Raw genomic sequence first — 24,394 nt, 5'->3', positions numbered from 1 at the left:
AGAGAATTTGGGTAATTCTCAGACAGCTCTTTTGTTGCCTTTCAATAGAATATAAAGTAATGAGTTTTATAACTTACTGGAACAAGACAATTGGGAAAAGTCGTGAGAATATTGTAGCTTAATTTGATAGCTGTAAACATATTGCAGAAAACTGGTGTTGTGGACATTCACCTCTACATCTTCCTGTTCTCCAAATAACTTGTATATTCTCTAATGAATGTTCTAATTCTAACAGTATGGCAACTTTCAATTACTGCTTGCAGGATTTCTGATTACAAATGGAGAAAAAGTTTGTGAGCCAAGGAGGACGTGCTGGAAAGGTATTTTTGCCACCTGTTAAACTGATATGAAGTGCTAACAATTGAGAAAGAAGGGCATTGATGTTTGAACAGTGAATTTTGATTGAGCAAACATGGGAGGAGGCTTGGCTGGAGTGTAGACACTGGCATGGTCATGTTGGGTTGAATGGCCAATTTCTGTACAGTATAATTGAATCATACAGTGCAGAAGAGACCATTTGGCTCAGTCTGTGCTGACAAGTGAAAAATGCTTTACTGGCACTTGGCCATTAGCCTTGAATGTTATGACATGCCAAGTGCTCTTTAAAGGATGTTGGCAACTCTCCTCTACCACCCTAGCAGGCAGTTCATTCCAGACTGTCACTGTCCTCTGGATAAAACATCTCCCCAGACCCCCTCATTTGAACCTATGTTACCATGTGACTGACCTTTCAACAAAGAGGCACAGCTGATCCCTATCCACTCTCTGCCTCATAATCTTGTACACCTTGATCAGGTTGCCCCTCAGTCTTCTCTGCTGCAATGAAAACAACCCCACTCTATCCAGCCTCATAATTTTAAATGTACCATGCCAAGCAGCATCCTGGTGAATCTTCTCCACCCTGTCCCCCTCACCCCTCCACTGCAATCACATCCTTCCTCTAGCTGCACATGTGACCTCCCTGCTTTTGTAATTTGTACCTCGATTGATAAAGGCAAGTGTCCCATGTGCCTTTTTCACCACTCCTCTAAAATGTCCTTCTAGAGATCTAGGGACAAACATGCTGTGGTCCTTTTTGTTCCACAAACTTTCTAGTGGGACACAATTCATCCATACCTGGAAATTTGTCCACTTTTTAAGCCTGCCAATACCCTGTTACTCCCTACGTCAATTGGCTCAAGAACCTTGCAGTCTCCCCCTGAATTCCATACCTTCATACTCATTCTCTTGGGTGAAGATGGATGTGCAGTATTTGTTCAGCACTCTACCAATGTTCTCTGCTCCAATCTCAGATTGCCCCTTGGACTCTATTGGGCCCTACTCTTTCCCTGATTATCTGTTCCCATGGTATACTTGGGATTTTCCTTACTTTCCCAGCCAGAGGTTTCTTGTATCCCTTGCTTTCTTAAGCTACACTTTCTGTACTTCTGTCATACTTTCTAAAAGCTTTTTTCCCTTCTCATCATATCCTGAATATCATTGGTCATCATGATTCTCAAGGTTTGTTATTCCTTCCTGTTGCCTTAGAGGAAGCATGCTGGGCTTATACTCTCCCCATTTCCTTTTTGAATCCCCTAAGCCCTTCTAGATTTCTCCACTAGTAGCTGTTTGGTTCACCTTGGCCAGAACTCTCCTGCCCCCTGCCCCAACCTCAATACCAAAACTTAATTTTGCAAATTGTTGTTTTTGTCTGTAACAAGCTCAATTTAAATTGTACCATGTTGTGAGCACTATTGCTATCTTATGTAACTCCTGATATTCCCATTGAATCCATTACTTAATGAGTTGCTGTGTACTGGCTGTTGCAAGTTGACTTGCACTAATTTTGCATAATTTACAAAGTGGGCATTTGTCTAGGGGACCCTACTGTGGTGGTGTCTGAAGCTCTGCCCATGTGATTCATGTACCATCTTAAGATTCCTTTTATATGGAGGCATAAGTATTCGGATACAAATGGAATTTGTTTTGCATATTGGGATGCACTAAGCCATGGAATCATGAAACCACAAACTCCATGCAGTCACCTAAATTTGAAATGGAACCCTGGTGTTGAGACAGCAGTGCTAACCACTCCGTCCTAAATATCAGTCAGTATCGGCATGTCTCTAGAATTACTTTACCCAAAATATAGAATTGGCTATGAAATCTGCATCAAATATCTTTTTAAAAACTGAAATTTGAAGTCCCTGGGTGTGAAAGACTTGTGAATGATCCCTGCTTGGAATATTTCAAGTTGCTTCAATTATTTTCATCAACAGTGCCAATGAACTTGCTGAGTCACTTCAGCAGAGGCAGGAAAGAGAATTTGGTATAGTAAAGGAAAAATAATCATTTAAAGATTTTATAGTCTGTGTCACATGTAGGTTTACATTAACACTGCAGCAAAGTTACTGTGAAAATCACCAATGATTTGAGTATCCATTGTCTGAAAATACTTTTTTGGTTTTTGAAGATGCCAGCCTTGGATGGTCCAAGACGTACTGTGGAATTGAAACAAAATGCTCAAAGACCGCCTGCTGGAAGTTTGTCAGCACAACATATCGTGTCTTCAAGTAATGCAGGCCAGCAAAATTTACCTCTTCAAACATTGGTTCTGCCTGCCAATTCAGCTCCAATAAAGCGTCAGGTGTTAACAAATCAAGTAAAACAGACAGGGCAAGTGCCACTCCAAAAGCAGGCTTGCCGAAAAGCAGAAGTTCCACAAATTTCTGAACCTCCCAGAAAGCAAACCAGTGCACAACCTGTTGAGGCATCACATGATGGTATGTATACTTCTAAAACTGATATGGCATAGAATGTTAACAATATTGTCCTCCAATAATTGCTAATTTGTATGGAGTATGGTTTTTATAGTTAACATATTTGATTTATTGTAGAAGATCAGTCAGTGCGGTCCAGTAAAGTATTTTTCCATTCTTGAATTGTAGTTCTGAGTCCAAAATATTTGAAGTAATATTGGTTGTTGCAGAATTCCCTCAGATGTTCAGCAGGTCATGAGGTTAGGTGCACGTAGATCAGATTTATTTTCAATTGGAGTTGGGTGTCTTGGAGTCTGACTGGGAGGCTTTTTAAAATACTTCAGTTTAAAGCTTCTTGGTGATTGATGTAAAGCCTTTAGCTGCTGCTTGCATGTTCTTCTGTAGTCTGACCTGGTCGGATTCTTTAGATAAGCTGATTTGGGTCACATGACCTATACTGGAATCATCCAACCAGATTGTTTTGGACATGCGAAAACCATCACTATGCAATAAAAGACATTTAGATGCCTTTTTCTCAAAGTTTGGATAACTTATTTTGTCAGCTTTCTTTCATTAAATTTGTCCAGTTATTCCATCTTTGAGTAAGATTCAAGCACAGATGTATGCTATCTGGGTATGGCTATTCAGGGTGGAGCCCCTCAACCATCACCAAACAGTGATACAATTGAACCTTCCAGAAGCTTGTGATGAGCAAAATTCCCATACCTCTTGGCCAAAAGACATTTTAAAAATATGAAAGATGCTTCCACAGGAAATAGTTGATGTTGAAAATTATGAATAGGACTTGCCTTCACAAGATCATGCCACACTATTACTGTATTCTTGTGCTGTCAAATTATCTGCATTTCATTCAGCTACTAAGTTGGGAAAATGAATTGCAGCTGGAACAAAGCATCTTTCATATTTGGCATTTATTGAACTTTCAGGCCAATACACATAAAGACACTGTCTTGATTTGCAATTTTGTTTTTGTGTAAAATTGATACTTGGAAAGCTTTGCCTGCTTTTGTTATAAAAGTTGAAAATGTTGTAGCTTTTAGAAGGCTTGTTACTGTGATTTCTCTATATATGTATTGTCAGAAACGTTGCCTTTTGTGCTTTAGGCTTCTCAAATTGAGTAGTGATGAGATTTTTTGGGGTTTCAAGCTTCTATAGAGCTAATTGTTTTAGTGGTGACGTAACAGACTTTCTCAGAAGACTAAAAATTTGGCATTTTAGCTACAACATCTTTTACAGATGCACCACAGAAAGCATTCTTTCTGGTTGTATCATAGCTTGGTAAGGCTCCTGCTCTGCTCAAGAACTGAAGGAATTACAAAAGGTCATGAATGTAGCCCAATCTGTCATGCAAACCAGCCTCCCATCCATTGACTGTACCTTTCCTGCTGCCTCAGCAAAGCAGCCAGCATAATTGAGGATCCCATGCTCCCACATTGTCTCTTCCACCTTTTTCTAGGGGGAAAAAAACAAATGTCTGAGGTCATGTACCAACTGATTCAAGAACTGCTTCTTCCCTGCTGCTGTCAGATTTTTGAATGGACTTGCCTTGCATGAAGTTGATCTTTTTCTACACTGTAGATATGACTAACACTACATTCTGCACTTATTTCCTTCTCTGGTATATTTTTGTCTGTATAACATGAAAGAAAAAATACTTTTCACTTAATACGTGCGACAATAATAAATCAAAGATCTTTGGAGCCTAATTGCTGCAAAAAAGCCTGTAAAGTGATAGTATTCATTTAAAAAGTGCAGCTTGAGCAATTCCCATTGAACTTCTTGCACACCTTGTCCCTGGTGTATCAGTCTGAAGCATTAAAGTGGAGTTGCACCATGTAAAAGTTTAGGAAACCCTGTCCTTGAGGTTGTCTGACTTAATGTTGATTTATCAATAAGGATGTGCTTTTGTCAGATTTTTATTGGTTCATACAGTAGTTGGGTTGAGCACAGCAAAAGAACTCCCTTGAGGTTTTGTTGCCTGATAACCAAATGTTTTTCTAGTCTAGCATCATTGTTATAAGTAAGACTTCACATTTCATCTAAAAACAAAAGCTAGAATTTGATCTGTTAGTGCATGTTAATGTTAGTAACTATCTGCCACCCATGTTTTCCTGCCATTCTGGGAAGTACACTGAAAATCAGTAACATTTTTACACAATGCATGAATAATCAAAGTATTAGGTCAAAATTTGATTTTTCTCATTGCTCCTTTTTCATCAGCAAAAAAATCCAAGTTAGCTGTTCATATAGTTCAGGCTGGATATATTTATAAACCCAGCAAACACTCCTGCCACACTTGGAGGTACAAATGAATCACTTGCTGATATGATATTCACCTGTGGTAACAAATGTTTTCTTGGTGATGTCATGAAAATAAAGCTCATCTTTATTAAAAAGTAGCTGAAAAGTATTTTGTATGGTAGTATTTTAATTGCTCATAATTCACCAGAGAGGAATGTTGCTGTTTGTGCAAAATGCCACAATCAGTGAGAAAGATGGAATTTTACAAACAACTTGCAATTTTTATTACTGCCAAAACTATCCCCTGAGCTGAATGTATATTGGCCTGAAAGTTCAATGAATGTTGAATATAAAAGATGCGTTGTTCCAGTTGCACCTCATTTTCCCCCAGTTTAGGAGATGAATGAAATGCAGATATTTGACTGTTTTGAATAGAATTGGGAATTTGAGTCTTGCTATGGAATATTGGGTCTGAGTGATCTATCCTAGATGAAGGATATTTGAGCACATGTAAAGAGTGCATTATTTGCTGAAGGTATGTTTGAGGAATGTATGGGAGGACAAATAGTGATGCAGTTATATCAGAATTGTTGTACCTAACAGAACATGTTCTATTAGGCCATGTTAAAACCAAATTGGGGAAGGAGTCAAGGAATAGTTATTTCATAATGGAGGTTTGTGTGTATTAGTACTGTAGACTACATGATGATGGATGGATTTTATTGTATTAAATAGGAAAACCTGCTGAGAATGCATCGACGGATTGTCATAATGCAAGTGAGAAGAAAAAGAAGTAAGTTTCAACTAGTCTCCACTCTAGAATTTCTCCCTCATATAAACTGTTAATTTCCATAATGGACCCCTCTACTCATGTGGCTTCTACTCACATTTTGTCAATCATTAATAAGGTTCTCCCTGATCATCTTGAACCATTCATATCCCCCTCTGAACCCACTACTTCTGTTCACACAGTCCACAGTTGGAGAGGGAAAATTCCAAACTGCTTGGTCTTAGGCCATTTGTTCACAATTATATAGTTTGTTTATGGCAAATAATTGCTTCATTTATCACCAGATATTGTTGACCTGTAACAGTACTATATCAAGTCCTCTTCTCAGCCAAAGCTGCTTTTCAGGATCATTCAAGAGTGCAAAGCCAACTCTGTTCCTAGATTACAGCCTGTCTTCTGGAACTTCCCCACCATTATCAACAAATGTAAGGGGCTTCCAAACTTTGTCACTGAGATTGTGGCCATGTATTTAACTGTCTTTCCCTTTCCTCTTCTAGTCCTATGATCCTCCAAGATCTGTGCTTCTACATTCATGAAGAACTGCACATTATCTGCCAGGACGCTAAACCGTAGAATATCCTCAGCCTTTACCCTTCATCCTTTTGCGTTCCTTAAAATCTACCTGTTGATCAGGCTTTTGGCCACCTATCCTAATGGCTCCTCTTGCACTGTTAGTGCTGTAGTGTACATGTGAAGATGCTGGTGTTGGACTGTGATAAACACAGTAAGAAGTCTCAACACCAGGTTCAAGTCTTTAACCTGGTGTTGAGACGTCTTACTTGGTGTACATGTGCAGGTTATGGGTGTACCATGCAAATAATGCATTCAGCCTGCAAGTTAAACATTTTGTGATGATACAATTCATTAATACCACTGGAAAGTGTTTGTAATGCCTTCGATCCACTCCACTCATGTTGAACATCCTTGGCAGTAGTAAGAATGGCCTAAACTGGCTGATTTATTTTAAAAAGTTGGACTAAGAGCTGGAACTTTTCAGCCCCTCTGCCTGCCCCTATTGTAGGTTTCCCTGCAAGGAGGACCAGTAGGTATTAAAATTTCTTCAATGGGATCACGGGTTCCTACCACTGGCTGGAAAATTCCAACCAAGGAGTTGTCAAATTTCCCAAAAAATTTTGCAGGGTATTAGCAAGAGTATGAATAATGACTCTCGCCCATTTTTAATTATTTACTCAAGGTTTTTGAAAAATCCTACCAGGGCAGCTCTATTCCTCATAGCTTTCTCTTAAAATCTGGAGAAATTGCTGAATGTTTGTAGATGCATAGGTGAATCAGTTTTAAAAAAAATTGCCTGATGCAAGTGAATACATTGACCAAAACAACATGTTTTCCAGATTGCTGAGGACAAGTTCTGTAATATGGGAACCATGGATGTCTAGGGCAATTTGAGACTGGGTGAGAAGACAAAGGCTTTTAGCAAGCCCAGAGGGAGCAATTAAGCTGTAATCTTGGAGGAATATAGGAAGTGCAAGAGGGAACTTGAAGTCCTTAGTGGAAAGGGAGCATGAAAATGACTTGTGAACAGGATTAGAGAGAATCCTAAGATTTTGTGAATACATTAAAGGGAAGAGAGGTTAACCAGGGAAAGTGTAGGATACATTAGGAGCAAGTGGTCAATCTGTGAAGCCACAGGATATTGAAAGGGTGTTACTGAATACTTCACTTTGGCCTTCACTCTGGAAAAGGAAAATTTTTTTCAGGAAAAGGGACTGAGGAACTTGCACTGAAATGGGAAGATATTGGAGACTTTGACAGGATTAAACAGACCTATGGCGTGGATGCATTCCATTCCAGGCTGCTGTGGAGGCAAGACAAGAAACTGCAGGGGCTCTGACACATTTCTAATTTCTGTCCAAGGGGGAGGGGAGGGGGTCCACTTTTTCAAGGGTGGTAGAGATGGAACACAGGCAAGTCTCATGTCAGGAAGTATTGGGAAGAATTAATGTCCAAAGGCATGGCTTTGTCAGAGGGAGGCCATGCTTAACAAATTTTAGAACTTTTTGAAAATGTGATCACGTGTCAATTGGGGAAGTTCAGTTAATGTAGTTTATTTGGCTCTTGAAGCTTTTGAGGTCCCATGTGGGAGACTGAAGGTTAAAGCACATGGAATTTAGGGAAACTTGCCAAGATGGATCAGGAACTGGCTTGACAGGACACAGGGTAGTAATAGAAGGCTGAAGAAACTGGGTAGTTTTCTTTAGAGCCAAATGTGAGTGGGAAGCAGCTGTTTCTCTTGATTGGGGGAGGGGACATAGTTTTGAGAAAACAGCTTCACTCAAGGATGGTTGGAATCTGGAGTGCTCTGCCTGGAAAAGTAGTGGAGGTTGGAAACTGTGCAACCTCTAGAAAAAATATTTGGATGAGAACTTGAAATGTAACTTTCAAGGATATGGGATTAGTGCACTTTGGTAGTTATATCTAGTGCACATTTGATGGGCTGAAGAGCCTTTTCTGTATGACTAACTTCAGTCTCTTCTGTGGTGCTATTGGCCTTTAGGGAACAGCACATCAATTTCTGAAATTATAAAATTCAGACTCAAGAATGCTGAACAATCCAATGTGTGATCAATTTTATTTCTTAGAAAGCAATGGTGTTTGGATGACTTTGAAATTGGCCGACCACTTGGAAAAGGCAAATTTGGAAATGTGTACTTGGCCCGTGAGCGACAATCCAGATTTATCCTGGCACTGAAAGTGCTTTTTAAATCACAACTTGAAAAGGCTGGTGTGGAACACCAACTCCGAAGAGAAGTTGAAATCCAGTCACATCTCAGGTATTATACTTAATTTTTCTTTGTCAATGTGCATAGTGGACAGGATAAGCCCTTAATCCATCTCTTATGGCCCTTGTTCCTTTAGTACAGTGATGCATGCCTTAGTACCACTTTGTTTATAGAATGCCTGCCATAGACAGTTTGGGCAGTTAAACAACTCTGCTGTAAGATTGAATCAGATCTTGGACAAATAACTTAATGTATGCAGTAATTGATATGAAAATTGGCAACCAATTCAATTGAGAAGTTGCAAATGTAGACTTTGGTTGATGCATACTGTTTGTTTTGCACAAATGGTATAATTTCCCTTGGCCTATGGCATTGTATGAACAACTATCAATCTTTTTCTCAAAAGGAACAAATGTTTCAATCTGTAGTCAATTGTTTGGCTATTTACTGTTTTAAAGCTTTCTATTTTTCTGTATTTGATTTGACTCAATCCATACTTTCGTTTTCCCTTTATTTCTCCATCCTTAAGTGTCACTGGTTATGGAGTAAACTTGATTTTGCTGTTCAAGTGTCAAATGTGCTAATGTTAATCAGCTTGCAATTCTAGCAGGTTACAGCACACAAATTTTGAACAGAGATTTGGTCACAAAGTCCTAATAGGACATGCCACATGATTCCTTGCTCTAGCAGGGTTAGTAGTTAAAAACCCTGTCTTCCATAACCAAAGATTCATTTCAGGAAATTGAGATTTCAGTTGGTGTAAAGTTTTCACTCTAGTGAGCACATATAATTGGTTTAGCTATCCTGATTTGACAACTTTGATCCTTCATGATCAACTAGGGTTGTTATCTGGAGCTAAATGCAGTAGGTGTGTTTATTACATGTGCTGGTTGAGAAAGTAACAGCCAACTGTGTTTCAGCTTCTGTTCTACCAGTTTGTTTTGGTTTGAAAACTTCTGGTGCTTCTGTCATAGTACCAGCCACTAGATGGCACTGTTTAGAAACAGTTATGAATTACAATATACAAACCAGACTAGAAACATAGTATGACAGCATTAATTATTAGCAGTCAGAGCATTTTCATGTTGAAGGGACAGCCAAAAGTTTACACTCCAAGCTATTAAGTAGCGTGAACAAAGAAAATGATAGCACAGGAACAGGCCCTTCAGCCCTCTAAGCCTGCACTGATCATGCTCCCCTACCCTTTCGGGGACCATATACCTCTATTCCCATTTTATTCATTTATCTGTCAAGATACCCCTTAAGTCACTACTGTATCCAGTTCCACTACCTCCCCTAGCGACAAATTCCAGGCACCCACTACTCTGTATATTAAAAATCTGTCTCGTACATCTTGGTTAAACCTATGCCCCTTAGTAATTGACTCTGCCAACCTGGGAAAAAGCTTCTGACCATCCATTCTGTCCATGCCTTTTATAACCTTGTAGATTTCTATCAGGCCACCTCTCAACCTCATGTTCCAGTGAGAACAAACCAAGTTTCTCCAACCTCTCATTGCTAATGCCCTCCATACCAGGCAACATCCTGGTAAGTCTCTTCTGTACCCTCTCCAAAGCCTCCACATCTTTGTAGTGTGGCAACCAGAATGGAACACTATATTCCAAGTGCGGCCTAACTAAGGTTCTATAAAGCTGCAACATGATCTGCCAATTTTTAAACTCAATACCCTGGTCAATGAAGGTAAGCATGCTGTATGTCTTCTTGACTACCTTCTCCACCTGCATTGCCACTTTGTGATCTGTATACCCAGATCCCTTTGCCTATCAATACTCTTCAGGGTTCTGCCATTTACTGTATATTTCCTATTTGTATTAAACCTTCCCAAATGCATTACCTCACTTGTCCAGATTAAACTCCATCTGTCATCTCTCCACTCAAGTCTCCAACCAATCTGTCTCTGGTCCTCATTGCTATCCACAAATTTACTAATCAAACAAGTTATATCTTCCTCCATTGTAATATTACAAACAGCAAAAGTCATGGCACTAATCCCTGAGGAACACCACTTGTCTCAGCCCTCCATTCAGAAACATACCCTTCCACTGTTACCCTGTCTTCTTTGAGACAATTTTGTAGCCACCTTGCCATCTCACTACTTCTGATCCCATGCAACTTCACCTTTATACGTCTGCCATGAGGGACCTTGTCAAAAAAGCCTTACTGAAGTCCAAATAGACAACATCCACTGCCATACCCTCATCAATCATCACTAATTTCCTTGAAACTCAATCAAGTTCATGAGACATGACCTCCCCTTAACAATCATGCTGCCTCATGTAGGTAGAAGAGACCAGTCATGGCTTTTTAAGTTACCTGAAGCTCGTATTTAGCAAATGCTACTAAGCAACCAGAAACCACCACTACTGTTTTATGTGGAATAGAAACAAATAGGGCATATTTAAGATGGGGAGTTCTCTTGCATTGTACAAGAGATTTAGGGGTTTAAAAAAAATCTCACTAATCCAAACTTAGGGGGGAACTGAAGGAAGTATAGAAGCTGGTTACTGAAATGGTGTGATGCTATGGATGCATGCAATGAGGATCATGAGATTTGGAGCTCCTAGATCCCAGTAATATCTCCAAGCAAATCAATACCAGAGCCTATGAGCAGGAGTAGGCCACTTGGCCCCTCAACCTTGCTCTGCCATTCAATATGATCATACTTTTTTGTGGGCTCAGCTCCACTTATCCACTGCTCATCATAACCCTTGTATTTGAACAGTAAAAAAAGTGACCTGGCTTTGCCTTAAAAACATTCAATGAGGTAGCCTCAACAGCTTCATTGGACAGGGAATTCCAGATTCACAACCCTTTGGGTGAAGGTTGCAACATTTCTCCATGTGGTGGGATGTAAAACTTCTACATTACTAGAAGGCCCAATCCATCCAGCAAAGTCAGGAGTTACACCTGTAATGAATTGACAAAGATCTTAAAGCATTTCCTGTTGCAGAAAGATTTAGTTTCCACTGCTGAACCCAGGATGAAGGCCAAAGCATTTTAGTTTCTGGCAAGCTAAGTATTGCAAATTTGATGTGACAGTCAATGGTACTCTGGGTTGGTATGTAGACTCCAGAATGAAACTATCCAGAGAAAGCTGCTCACAAAGTACATCAATTTGAAATCAAAAGTAGAAATGCACTGTCAATGGAGTTGGCTGCAAGAGGCTTTGCAGAAGGAGGGGTGGGGTTGAGTCACAAAATGGAGACTCCTAGGGATAAATCTGCAAAACTAAAAGCATTCACACAATGTGCATAAATTGGGGGAATGCTGGAGTAGGGAAAACCAAGTATTGTGGCATAAAAGGCCATATTGCCAAAGCAAGCTGGACACAGTAAACTGCTATACCAAAAATGCACAAGATGACAGTCAAAGATAATGTGCCAAGATAAATTCAAGAGCTGAAGCTAGGCATCTTTTCAGTACAGGATATTCTATTTTTGAATATCTGCAAAACTCAGTGGTAAACTAGTCAAAATATAGGTCAATACTAGAGTTGCTGTATCTCTAATCTAAAGTAACTGCCATTGAAACCATTAAATCTTGTTCAGGGATGTACAAGAGGTTGTACCACAATTATAATTATGCTTCCACTGTAAATGGGCAAGCAGCAGACTTGCCTCCATATTTTCCATGGGAAATTTCCTGCTGTATTTGGTCAAGCATGGTTGGGGGGAATTAATCTTGAGCTGTAAATTAGTCAATAGGAAAACTGACCTATAGAAATTTCTGTACATTGATGCTTTATCAAGATTGCCATTGCAAATCAAAGAACCTGAAGAGAATTTTTGACATCCTGTATTTCTGAAGTGAATAGTGTACCAGAACACATCTAGTGATGGGAAAGGTTATGGAAACTGTCCTAAAATGGAATGATGTCAAAAGTACATGCAAGGTGTACTTCACAAGACTTGAGCTGACAGTCCACAATGGAGTTTCATTATGGGGAATCGGTGATTATTCTTCCATGCCTGTGTTGAAGAATCCTTGAACAGCTTTGTCCTTGAAGGACATCCAGATGTGGTGAGAATGAAGGAACAGGCATGTAGCTTTTCTTGATAACCAGGTTTGGATACTCAAATCAAAGTGGAACAATGTTAGTCTTGTGCGAAACTAAGAACTCCACTGCTACAACCCAACCTGTATATCCTTGAATAGTCAACAGCCATGTCAGCAAGTGCACAGATTACACTCCTCCAGAGGAGGAGTATATGTTCCTCGTAATTTATGTACACACAAAATGACCAGAATGGTGATTGTGAAATCCACAGCATCCAAACAATACTAAGCTGGATGAAATATTTGGTAGACCAGAGGAAATAGTAAGTGATAATGGGGTACAGTTTCCTTCCAAGGAGTTTGAAGACTACTTGAAAGGAAATGCACAACACAACAGTTTATCTCTGTACCATACAGGCATTAAAGGACCCAAGGTACACTGCCAGGACAAGCAAATAACCTCTTGATACAGGAACACCTGCCTGCAACAAAGTCCACCAATGCAATGCAGCTTTAAAAAGAAAGCTAAATGTTTAGCCTGTTGATGCCACCTGATACTTCAGACATGTCAACAACAAAAAGCAGATTGCTGGGAGGAAACAGGACTCTTCAGAAAGAACAAGTACTAGCTAGAAGTTGCACTCCAATGAAAAATGGCATAACCTGCTGTTACCCAAGCAAAGACCAGCCTAACATCTTGCACTGTACAGGCAGATGAGTTTGGCAACATCACAGACCAGATACTCACCTTGGTGAAACTTAGTACTTTGGAAATTTCAAGTAGTAATCTCTGAACTGAGACAGTTCCAGATTCAACTTCTAAAACTCCAACACCAATTGAAACTGATATCAAAATAGGCTCTTAAGAAAGAGGACACTTCAAAGGTCTAAGCAGCCAAATTCCAGAATGTCTAGCACAATCAAAATAGTTGTCTGCTTGAGACTTATTTATTGTATGGTTGAAAAATGATACATTTAATGACAAGTTTGCATTTAGAACTAAAGTAGTTGCATTTCTGGTAGAACATCACATGACCCATAGTGTCATACGCGAAGAATTTTACAGGCTTTTGAGGCACTTCGTCTTGAGCCTTGGGCAAGCAACATTTCCGGAAACCTGCAATGTTTTTTAACCCAGGGGTGTGGCAACTCCCTTTTGAAATTCCTGGTCAGTATAGTTTTTTCAAATGAGCCATACATGAAATGAGGACCATTCTATCCCTGTATGTTCAACTCACTATTTGAAATAGTGATTAAGCATTTTCAGCTGTATTGATGAATGTTTTCTTTCCGCAGGCATCCAAATATTTTACGACTATTTGGCTACTTCCATGATGATTCTAGAGTTTATTTGATCTTGGAGTATGCTCCTCGTGGTGAACTTTACAAAGAACTGCAACGATGTGGAAAATTTGATGACGGGCGAAGTGCTATGGTATGAGAAAACTATTGTTCTTGGAACGCAAATAGGAATTCCAATCAGCACAAATATATGAAGGTTGTAGTTTAATTTTTACTCTGGCACTCGTAATCTGGGGCATACCTAACCAGCTACTTGGAGAGGCATCACTCTTCAAGACCCTTACTACTGTCTGAGCTTTTTTAGTGATCATAACTGGATTGCAACTGCCTTCAGCCATTCCCATTGTTCATTCACTAAACCCAGCAATGCAGTGCTTATTATGTCCTTTTTATTGCTGCTCTCCTATCCTGATTAACTCCACACAGATCAGAAATTGTGTATGGTCTAAGACTTGGTGCGTGGAGCCCACTATGCTAGTTCAAACATCACTATCTCTTCCTGGGCACACAGCTGCTAAACAAAAAAGCAAAATTCTGTGGCAGCTGGAGAGGTCTAGGAGTGGGAAAAATACTGCAAATATGCAGGTCAGGCAGCATCTATGCAGAGAATTGGCTTATTTCTAACTTGCATGCTATTTAATAGCTGAACAACATGTAGACTAAAATCAGGATGGTTAAGGATTTATATCCACGTAATCCCAATGAGTTATTAGATTTGATTCTGCAGGTACTACCAGCTAACAATTTTATAACCTTTTATCCTTTTTCCAGTACATGTCTGAGCTGGCTGATGCACTAGTATACTGTCATTCAAAGAAAGTGATTCATAGAGACATTAAGCCAGAAAATTTATTACTTGGAGCAAATGGCGAGCTGAAGATTGCAGATTTTGGATGGTCTGTGCATGCTCCAGCATCCAGGTACTAATTTTAATGGGCATATATCTACATAAATTCCTGTAATTTTTGCCTTCTGATACTAGAATAGATGTATCCTGTCAGCTTAATCATTTCATTGCATTGGGTGCATAACTGATTTTTTTGAAAAAACATTCAATTTTGTTTAGCTTTTGCAAATGATGGGACTTGACTAACTTTTAGGAGCCCAGTTATTTTCCAGCCTGTTGATTACACTTCAGTTCTATTTGTCTATGTTTTTTGGGCTACAATATTCCTTCAAGCTGTTAAAGGTTCTGATTTTGGCTTTCATGGCTCCACATTTCTTAATTTTCAACTTGCACTTAGTATTGGTAGGTTTCCATGTGACATGAGCTTCCATGTGAGAACCTTTAACTGGTGAGGGAGTAAAGTGTGAATGAGAATTGAGGAAGCTAATTTTGACTGACTATTTGGGTCGCTGTCAGAAGTCTGATTCAGCATACTTGCAGTCTCCAATTACTTGTTTGAAATCTAACAATGGATCCAGATTTTTGGCCTTGTGATAAAATGTTTCGTGCAAAGCATGATCGTAAGTGGGAAGTATTACATCCTGTTGAAGTACAACACAAGGGGTAAACTGGCTCTCCTTTTACTCAGCCTCCTTTAACTGGTCACAATGTTGAAGTTTAAGGATATGCTTTTTCTGAATCTATTTTGGATGTGAACAATGAGAAGCCGATTGAATCAGGTTTCTCAAGTCAGCAAACTTATTATCCACTAAACCTGAAAACTAATACATGATGTCAAACATTCAGTTCTTGGGCACAAATAGAAACTAGGAGGAAGCCATTTGGCCCCTCAAGGCTGCTTCACCATTCATCATGATCATGGCTGATCATCCAACTCTAGCTTAATTCTGCTTTCTCCCCATAACCTTTTGATCCCATTTGCCTTAAGTGCTATATCTAGCCAGTTCTTAAATACATTAAATATTTTGGCATGAACTGCTTCCTGTAGTAATGAATTCCACAGGCTCACCACTCTTTGGGTAAAGAAATATCTCCTTAGCTCTGTTCTAAATGGTCTACCCTGAATCCTCAGACTGACTGCTAGTTCTGGACTTCCCCCACCATCAGGAATATCCTCCTGCATCTACTGTCTAGTCCTGTTAGAATTTACATCTTTGCAATTTCTTCCTCATCTTCTGAACTCCAGTGAAAACAATCTCAACCTTGACAATCTCTCCTCATACATCAGTCCTGCCATCACTGGACTCAGCCTGAACTGTGCACAATATTCTAGGTGTGGCCTCACCAAGGCCCTGTGTAATTGCAACAACACATCTCTGCTCCTGTACACTCAACCCCCCTCAATGAAGCTGTTCGCTGCCTTTACAATACTATCTGCTGCACCTACATGCTTGTCTTTAGTGACTAGTGCACAACAATGTCCAGGTCTTGCTGCACACTTTCCCTCTCCTAACTTACAGCCATTTCGATAGTAATCTGCCACCTTGTTCTTGCTTACAAGTGAATACCCTCATTTATCCAATTATACTGCATCTGCCATTGATTAGCCTGTTCAGATCATGCTGGAGGATCTCTGCATTCTCTTCAGTTCACCCTCACACCCAGTTTGGTATCATCTGCAAACAGATGTTACATTTTGTGTGCTCATCCAAGACATTATATATTGTAAATAGCTGGGGTCCCAGCACTAATCCCTGTGGCATCTCACTAGTTACTGCCTGACAATCTGAAAAGGATCCATTAATTCCTACTTTGTTTCCTCTCTGCCAACCAGTTTTCTATCCATCTCTAACTCTTTCCCACCTCATACCCTTTTAATCTCGATTAATCTCTGATACAGGACTTTGCCAAATGTTTTCAAAGTCCAAATGACCTCATCAACTGGCTCCCCCTTGTCAACTGTGCTAGTTACAATTTTGAAGAATTTTAACATTTGTTAAGCATGATTTCCCCTTCATAAATCCATGCTGACTGTTTGATCCTGCCACTGCTTTCTAAATGCTCTGCTATAAAGTCATTTATAATAGATTTGAGAAATTCCCCACTACAATACTAGGCTTACTAGTCTAGTTCCCTGTTTTTTTAAATATAGGAGTGAGTTAGCTACCCTTATTCTGCAGGCATTATTCCAGAATCTATAAAATCCTGGAGCATGACCATCAATGCAGCCACTATTTCTAGAGCCACTTAAGTACTCGGATGTAGATTATCAGGCCCTACTAATATTGATCTCCTTCAGTTCTCTCTTACATTCTCCAACATTTCAGGTATCTGATTTGTCCCCTTTTAGTGAAGACAGAATCAAAATATATATTCAGTTGCTCAGCCATTTCTTTGTCCTCCTATCATACATTTCCCCCATTTCTGTAAGGTCTTCACCAACCTCTTCCTTTAAGTATCTATAGAAACTTAGTGTCAATCTTTATGTTCCTTGGAAGCTTTTGTATTGTATTTTTCCCTTAATTGCTTGATCCTCCTTTACTGAATTCTGAACTGCTCCCAATCCTCAGACCTATTTGTCTTGGCCAATCTATGCATTTTCCTTGGATCTGATACTATCTCTAATTTCCTTTGTAAGCCATGGATTGGCCCTCTTGCCCATTTTGCTTTTGTGCCAGACAGGAATAACCTGTTGCTGTTTGTCATTTTCATAAATGACCTGGATGAGGAAGTGGAGGGATGGGTTAGTAAGTTTGCCAATGATACAAAGGTTGGTGGTGTTGTGGATAGTCTGGAGGGATGTCAAAAGTTGCAGTGTGACATAGATAGGATGCAAGACTGGGCAGAGAAGTGGCAGATGGACTTCAACGCAGATAAATGTGTAGTGATCCATTTTAGCAGGCCCAATGGGATGAAGGAGTACAAGATCAAGGGTAGGAGTCTTAGTTGTGAAGAGCAGAAGGATCTTGGGGTCTGGGTCCATAGGACTCTTAATTCCTCCTCGCAGGTGGAGGATGTGGTCAAGAAGGCGTATGGTGTACTGGCTTTCATTAATTGAAGGATTGAGTTTAGGAGTCGGGAGGTAATGCTGCAACTTCATAAGACCCTTGTCAGACCCCATTTGGAGTACTATACACAGTTCTGGCCACCTCATATAGAAGGATGTGGAAGCTGTTGAAAGGGTGCAGAGGAGATTTACAAGGATGTTGCCTGGATTGGGAGGCATGCCTTATGAAAGGTTGAGGGAGCTAGGTCTCTTCTCCCTGGAGCGACAAAGGTTGAGAGGTGACCTGATAAAGGTTTACAAAATGTTGAGAGGAATAGATAGGGTGGATTCTTGGAAGCTATGTCCCAGGGCTGAAATGGTCGCTATGAGAGGACAGTGGGAAGCAAGTACAGAGGAGATGTTAGGGGTAAGTTTTTCACTCGGAAGGTGGTGAGTGAGTGGAATTGGCTGTCATCGGTGGTGGTAGAGGCGAACTCGCTGGGGTCTTTTAAAAACTTCTGGGTGAGTATGTGGGATCTAATGGGATTGGGAGTTACAGATAGTTCTATGGCTTGGTAGGTATAGATGTGATCGGTGCAACGTGTGGGCCGAAGGGCCTGTTTGTGCTGTAGTGTTCTAGTTCTATTTGCTGCAGTTCCCCAAGTGTTCCTTGAATGTTTGCCATTGCCTATTCACTTTAACTCTCCCCAAACTGTCAAGACCAACTCATGCCTCATATTTTCTTTTCCTTAAGATTCAGCACTCAACTACTTTCTATCTTGATAAGTTCATGTTATGGTTGCCCTACCCTAAGGGGGTTAAATTGGTAATGATTCATTCTCATTACACTACACAGAATTCAGTTTTTAGGGATGGGCCTGCTCTCTAGTTGGTGCCTCCATATGATCATGAAAACAATCCTGTATACAGTGTGGCTAATTTGATTTTGTCCAATTATGTGCAGATTAAAATCACCCATGATCATTGTTCCCTTGTCACATGCATATCCAATTTTGTTTAATGCCATTCCCAACATCACTACAGTTTGGGGGTCTGTATATTACACCAACTAGTTTTTGCCTCTTGGTATTCCTCAACACTACCCATACAGACTCCACATTGTCAAAGCTAATATTCTTTCTCACTAATCATGTTAATTTCCTCTTTAACCAGCAGCACCACTTCACCTTTTTCCCTTATGCCTGTCCTTCCTCAACACTGAATACCCTGGGACATTCAATTCTCATCCCTGATGACTCTTTAATTTTGTCCTTGGTTTTTTCCTCTGCCTATCACTCTTCCTTTTTTTCCTCTTTTTTTTTGTCCTTGCTCCCTCCTTGCATAAGTTCCCATCCCCTGGGCATATGAATTTAAACCCTCCCCATCTGCTCTAGCAAACACAAACTTTATGAAATAAAATACTTGTTTCCAATTTGTGTAGCTAATTGTTCTTTGAAATCTATGCCTCAAAGAAAGTAAATCAAATGTGACCAATTTAGATTGGATGTTTTCTTCTATAGTTGGGCATAATGTGGCCATTATTACAAGATGTAAAGTTGGCCTCTTGAACTTTGACAGTCTTACTTCAAGAGTGGCCTTCAGCCTGTTTCCTTGACTGACTGAAAATCACCACCTGTGCCACTTGCAGTGTCTCTCTCTCCAATAGCTGGTAACCTTGCCTTAATTTGTCCATTGTGCATTTCCAAGAGATTTTAGGTGGGCCTGTCTGGCAGCTATTATTTTAATACCCAACATTGTGCCTTTTTAATCCAGATGCTCATAAAGGGAGAGGTATTGTCAGAAATGTACATTATCATCTTCACCTGGGAATGTAGCCCTGCATTTTTAAGCAGTTTTCTATTACAATTCCAATAGTTTCAATCAGTTAGAAGTTGAAAAATAAAGGATATAAAATTGTAGCAATTATTTCCTGCACTGATTGCCAGGGTTCAATGTTTTTGGGTCTCTGGAAATGCGTTCCATATGGTTAGAGTAACAAGGGCAAATAATCCTGAACTAAACAATAGAATATCATATCAGGAGGTGATTGAGTCAAAATTGAATGGGAAGCCAATTATAGAAACAAAGGGAAACATTAAGGCAGACACCTTTTATTGGATCACTGACTAGACATATTAATCAGGTAGGGAGACTAGTGAGTAGCAGAATTACTTCCTTGATAGTTATGAAGGAAAACTACATCAACCAATTGATTTTGATATAGTTGCCAAAGGGACCTAACTGGACTGGTCCTGTAAGTCTACTCTACAATGTGCATGATGAGACAATTTCACACTGGCATGTGATCAATTTGGGTAGATAATTTTATTGATCTTAATGTCATAAGTAGGCTTATGTTAGTACAATGAAGTTACTGTGAAAATCCCCTAGTTGCCCTGCTCCAGCACCTGTTCAGGTCTACTGAAGGAGAATTTCACATGGCCAGCATCTCCTTTGGACTGTGGAAGGAAACTGATAGAGAATGTCTGTGTGGACTCTGCACAGTGACACAAGCTAAGAATTGAACCAGAGTCCCTGGTGTTGAGGCAGCAGTCCACCATGCTGCCCTTGATGAGTATTAATGTATAATTGAAACTAGCCTCATTTGCTGCAAAATTATAGCAGACCTTGGACCTTTGTCCCAATATCAAATTATAGAATAGCTAGTGATGGAGGCCATTTGGCCCATCAAATTTGCACTGACAGAACATATCATCCAGGCCCTGTCCCCATGACACTGCGAATCCACTTAACAGGCACACCTTTGGACTGAGGAAACCAGAACATTAGAAGGAAACCCATGCAGACACTGGGAGAATATGCAAATTCCATACACAACCTAGCTGGAATTGAACCTGGGTCCCTAGTGAGGCAGCAGTATTAACTAACAACATTTGAAGAGAGTGAAGTAATTCAGATATTTGGGAACTTTTCCTACAATTGACTGAATTTTGGGTCTTGCTTGTAGAATTGAAGTGGCAGCCACCCCTTAAGTGAGTATCTGTTAATTTGGAATGTATCCAATCTCTGTAGCATAAAATATTTTGTGCTTAAAGAGGGCATCCAATACTTATCTCCAAGTAGACAATTAAAAATGCCAATACCTATCCATTAAATTGTTTGTTTCAGGGCAACAGGTATGAACTGACCCTTTTTCTGGGTAATGTGGAAGAGTGAAGATATTCTCCCTTGTGTATGTGGTTCTCCTAGACCATTCAACTTCATTGTCAGCATAGCTTATCATGCAGAATCTGATTTCAACATGCCTTGCTTTCAGATTTGGACTTGAGACTGATTTAGTTTCTTAAATTCATCTTCACAATGTAATGTGTTCACCAGACTTTTAAATTGGTTATTTAAACTGAAACAATGACATCAAAACTAGCTGATTTGGCATTGAAATACTTGAAACAAATTTCTTTTCAATGACTCTAGGCTTGATGTGAATGGATTACTGATTCTAAACAATGGAAAAGATTTGATTTAACTCCTCACATGGAGTAAATAATTTGATTACTGCAGATAATTTGACATGCGCTGATTTGAAATTATGACATGGAGTTTCAAACAGCCTGCTACGTAGGGCTTCTCTGACTTGTTCTACACCTTACCCGTACAACCAAGACAACCAAGACCACAAGTTTCATACTTTGTTAGTCTACTAATTACTAAATATCCCATTACATTTATGGGAATATCCTCCAGTTGATCAAGCCTGCTTATGGGTTACTTGCTCAAAAGTCCCAATTCAGGTCTGCTTCTGGAGTGTTTAATCCTGGATTTTTGCCTTTTGCCTGGCCTTCAAGCTTTTTATCCTTCATGCATGACTAGAGCATTAGAATTGGCTTATCAGTTGGTATTGTTGATCAACTAATCTGGGCCCATCCTGCTGACTAACTCATTACTTGCATTCTTCACAACAGATCTCATCTCATGGTGAGGACTTTTCTGCCTCTGATCAGTTCTGTTGTGATAAAGTTCAATATTCTATGCACAAAGGGCTTCAATTGATTTATCTTAGTCCTCCAATTTTTCAATATTTTATAAAGCTGTAAAACTTTCCTTGATCTATGGTGCCTCAGCATTTTGGCATTTGATTGTATTTCTCTCATCAGTATGACTTGCACATTTTGTGCTTGTACCTGACTTTGCCTTAAACTTATGACAAGACCGGTGCAAAAGGAATGGGTATTTCACCTAGGCCTCAGGCCATACTAACATAAAATTTCCTGGATCATTATTTTGGAAGGTTAACTAAAGATTTTTGATTATATTGTTTTTAAAGGATAATAGATGTTAAAAGGTACTTTCATCTTCTATTATTTATAGAAGAGCAACATTGTGTGGTACCTTGGACTATCTGCCACCAGAGATGATCGAGGGGAAAATGCATGATGAAAAAGTTGACCTTTGGAGTCTTGGTGTTCTTTGTTATGAATTTTTAGTAGGACATCCTCCGTTTGAAGCAGCAGATCGTCAAGAAACCTTTAGGAGAATTTCTAAAGTAAGTGACCTGGGTAAACATGCAAGCTTCCAATGGCAACAACTGAAGCTCAGTAAAAAATGGTTGCATGATCCAACTATAATTCTATGCACAGGGTTATGGGGATGAAGTGGGCCTGCATAAGAGTCCCAGGAAAGCTGGTGCAGACTTAAGCTGAATGGCCTCTGGAACTGCAGGAATTCCGATTCACTTTTCAGCTGCATACAACCTAAGCATATATGCAAGGATCAATAAGGCTGAAACTAGCATTTTTGGGGTCTGCACCTAATCAATGCATTGATCTATCTGCTGCTTTGGTTATACTGGATTTGGATATCCAGTGTTGCAAATCACTTCTAAACCTATATGGCAATGTTCACTTCATTTGACTCCAATTGAAAATGGCTTTTGTGTGCATAAGGAAGTTTCTGGTTCAGTCCTTCCCTTATCTCTGCCAAAGGGTTGGACAAAAGATAAATGTGATGTATTTCTGGCCTTAGCCAAGTTTCTCCTGCCCAAGTTCCCTACTCTGTCTCCAGGGGTTATGTGGGTGATTGAGAACCGGATTGGGCTTGAATTTTCCTGAATCAAATGATCATGTGCTGAGTTACTAGCAAGCAACAATCTAAAATTACAGCAATTCCCCTTGCCCTTTAGGAATTTAAGAGGAAAAGAAGAATTTTTAATTGTCTGTGAGCATGTTTCACTTACCATGTGATTTGCTGAGCAGTTGAATAGATGCTACAGAAGTGATACTGTGGTTCAGGTATTGTTTGTATAGTGTAGTTAACTTGTGCTGTATCTTTTTCAGGTTGACCTTAAGTTTCCACCCTTTGTAACAGAGGGTGCAAAGGATCTAATCACTAAATTGCTGAAGCACAACCCCAACCAACGGCTACCTTTGAAAGATGTACTTGAACATTTCTGGGTGATTAAGCATGCTGTTAAAACAGCCAGCCAAAAGAAGGAACCTGTGACACCATCTGCTCCCACTGTATAAACACAACAGGAAGATGTAGGAAATGTTGGTTTTGAGACTTTGCAGTGCAATAACTTTCCTGACCACCACCAGCCACTATTGTCTGGGTTTGAGTGCTGAAATATTACTACTTCCTGTCAGCAGACAACTGGCTAATAGAAAATGGTGAATTTCTTAATTTACCTCTTATAAACTGTACTGTACTAAACTCTGGGATTGTCTAGGTTCACCTTAATCAGTTTTCACTGTGCATGGTGTAATTCACTAATCTTAACTTTAAGTGAAACTCCCAGTTGTGATGTGACTGAATTTTGCAACTGCAAGAACACAGTTGCTGTAAATTAACTGTCACACCAGGTTAATGGGCCAGTCAAATTTGAACTTTTCCTTTTTTAAAAGTGCCAATGTCATGGATCTAATTTGGATTGGTTGCTGAGACCAGAAGGGTGTGTTCTTGCTATATGTAGTCAACTTGCTCTGGTTCAGGTCACAATCCTCTTAACTGTATGTAAATATAGTTAATTACACTCCTGTTCCATGTTGATCTCTAACTGTCCTGTTGTACTTGTCCTGTTTTACTTGTGTAGCAAAGGAGTTCTTTAAACTACAATTGCAAAATACTTGTCAAAAAAAGTCTACGATCAGAGAATTGATTTGAAAATGGAGATTTAGGAACTTTGATATGGATGCAGTTTCTTAATCACCTGCTTTGTATCAACTTTATTTTATAGCTGATTACAATATCCATCAAGTTGAGATGATTTATACATTAATAAAAGTCTAGCTTTTGAAACATGCTTTTCCTCCTTCCCTGTCACCCACATGCACATCCTCCAATTAATGTATTTGAATACTTTCTCTAACTGGCACAGATGGATGGATTTGATTGTAATCATTTGTAAAAGGAACATACTTTTAGGCTCTAATTAATCTGAGAATCATCATGGTTGCTTTTGAATTTTAAGTATTTGGCCATAGCTTCAAAGTTACTGAAGGGGTTTTGTACACCAACATTGCTTTATTTTTGACCAGTCATGGTGGACAAAATAGTTAAACCTAATAGCAAAATTGAAAGTGTGGAATTTGCTCACCTAGCTTTCAATTTGGAGTTGGCTGTAAGACAGGATCTAAATGTCAATGAAAATCTGTTCTAATTTCAGTGCAACACATTAATTTTGAGTAATGTATTTGCAAGATGAGAATCTCCTATAGATTGATCCAGCCCAATTTTACAATCTTCTAGAAAACA

General features: G+C 39.5%; 1 protein-coding gene across 1 annotated transcript; it reads left to right on the top strand.

The window, feature by feature from the left end:
• Positions 1–258: 258 nt before the first annotated feature.
• Positions 259–23,938, top strand: aurka (aurora kinase A). The gene is made up of 8 exons (XM_080205020.1): positions 259–320; positions 2,453–2,762; positions 5,736–5,793; positions 8,391–8,582; positions 13,845–13,983; positions 14,622–14,770; positions 22,013–22,187; positions 22,978–23,938. Exons 1-8 carry the CDS (start codon positions 279–281, stop codon positions 23,164–23,166), a joined length of 1,254 nt encoding a protein of 417 aa, XP_080061146.1. The 5' UTR covers positions 259–278; the 3' UTR covers positions 23,167–23,938.
• The last annotated feature ends 456 nt before the right edge of the window (positions 23,939–24,394 follow it).

Source organism: Carcharhinus amblyrhynchos, chromosome 16, assembly GCF_965287045.1.
Source record: "Carcharhinus amblyrhynchos chromosome 16, sCarAmb.v2.hapA, whole genome shotgun sequence".
Lineage (NCBI taxonomy): Eukaryota > Metazoa > Chordata > Chondrichthyes > Carcharhiniformes > Carcharhinidae > Carcharhinus > Carcharhinus amblyrhynchos.
The sequence above is the reverse complement of the archived record's forward strand: the minus strand, read 5'-3'. Positions and strand labels throughout refer to the sequence as shown.

Bases quoted from the DNA above. Each gene is read 5' to 3' on its own strand.
- aurka (XM_080205020.1), top strand. From the start codon at position 279: ATGGAGAAAAAGTTTGTGAGCCAAGGAGGACGTGCTGGAAAG. The intron at 2,763-5,735 runs GTATGTATACTT...TGTATTAAATAG, and splicing joins TGTTGAGGCATCACATGATG to GAAAACCTGCTGAGAATGCA. The intron at 14,771-22,012 runs GTACTAATTTTA...TATTATTTATAG, and splicing joins GTGCATGCTCCAGCATCCAG to AAGAGCAACATTGTGTGGTA.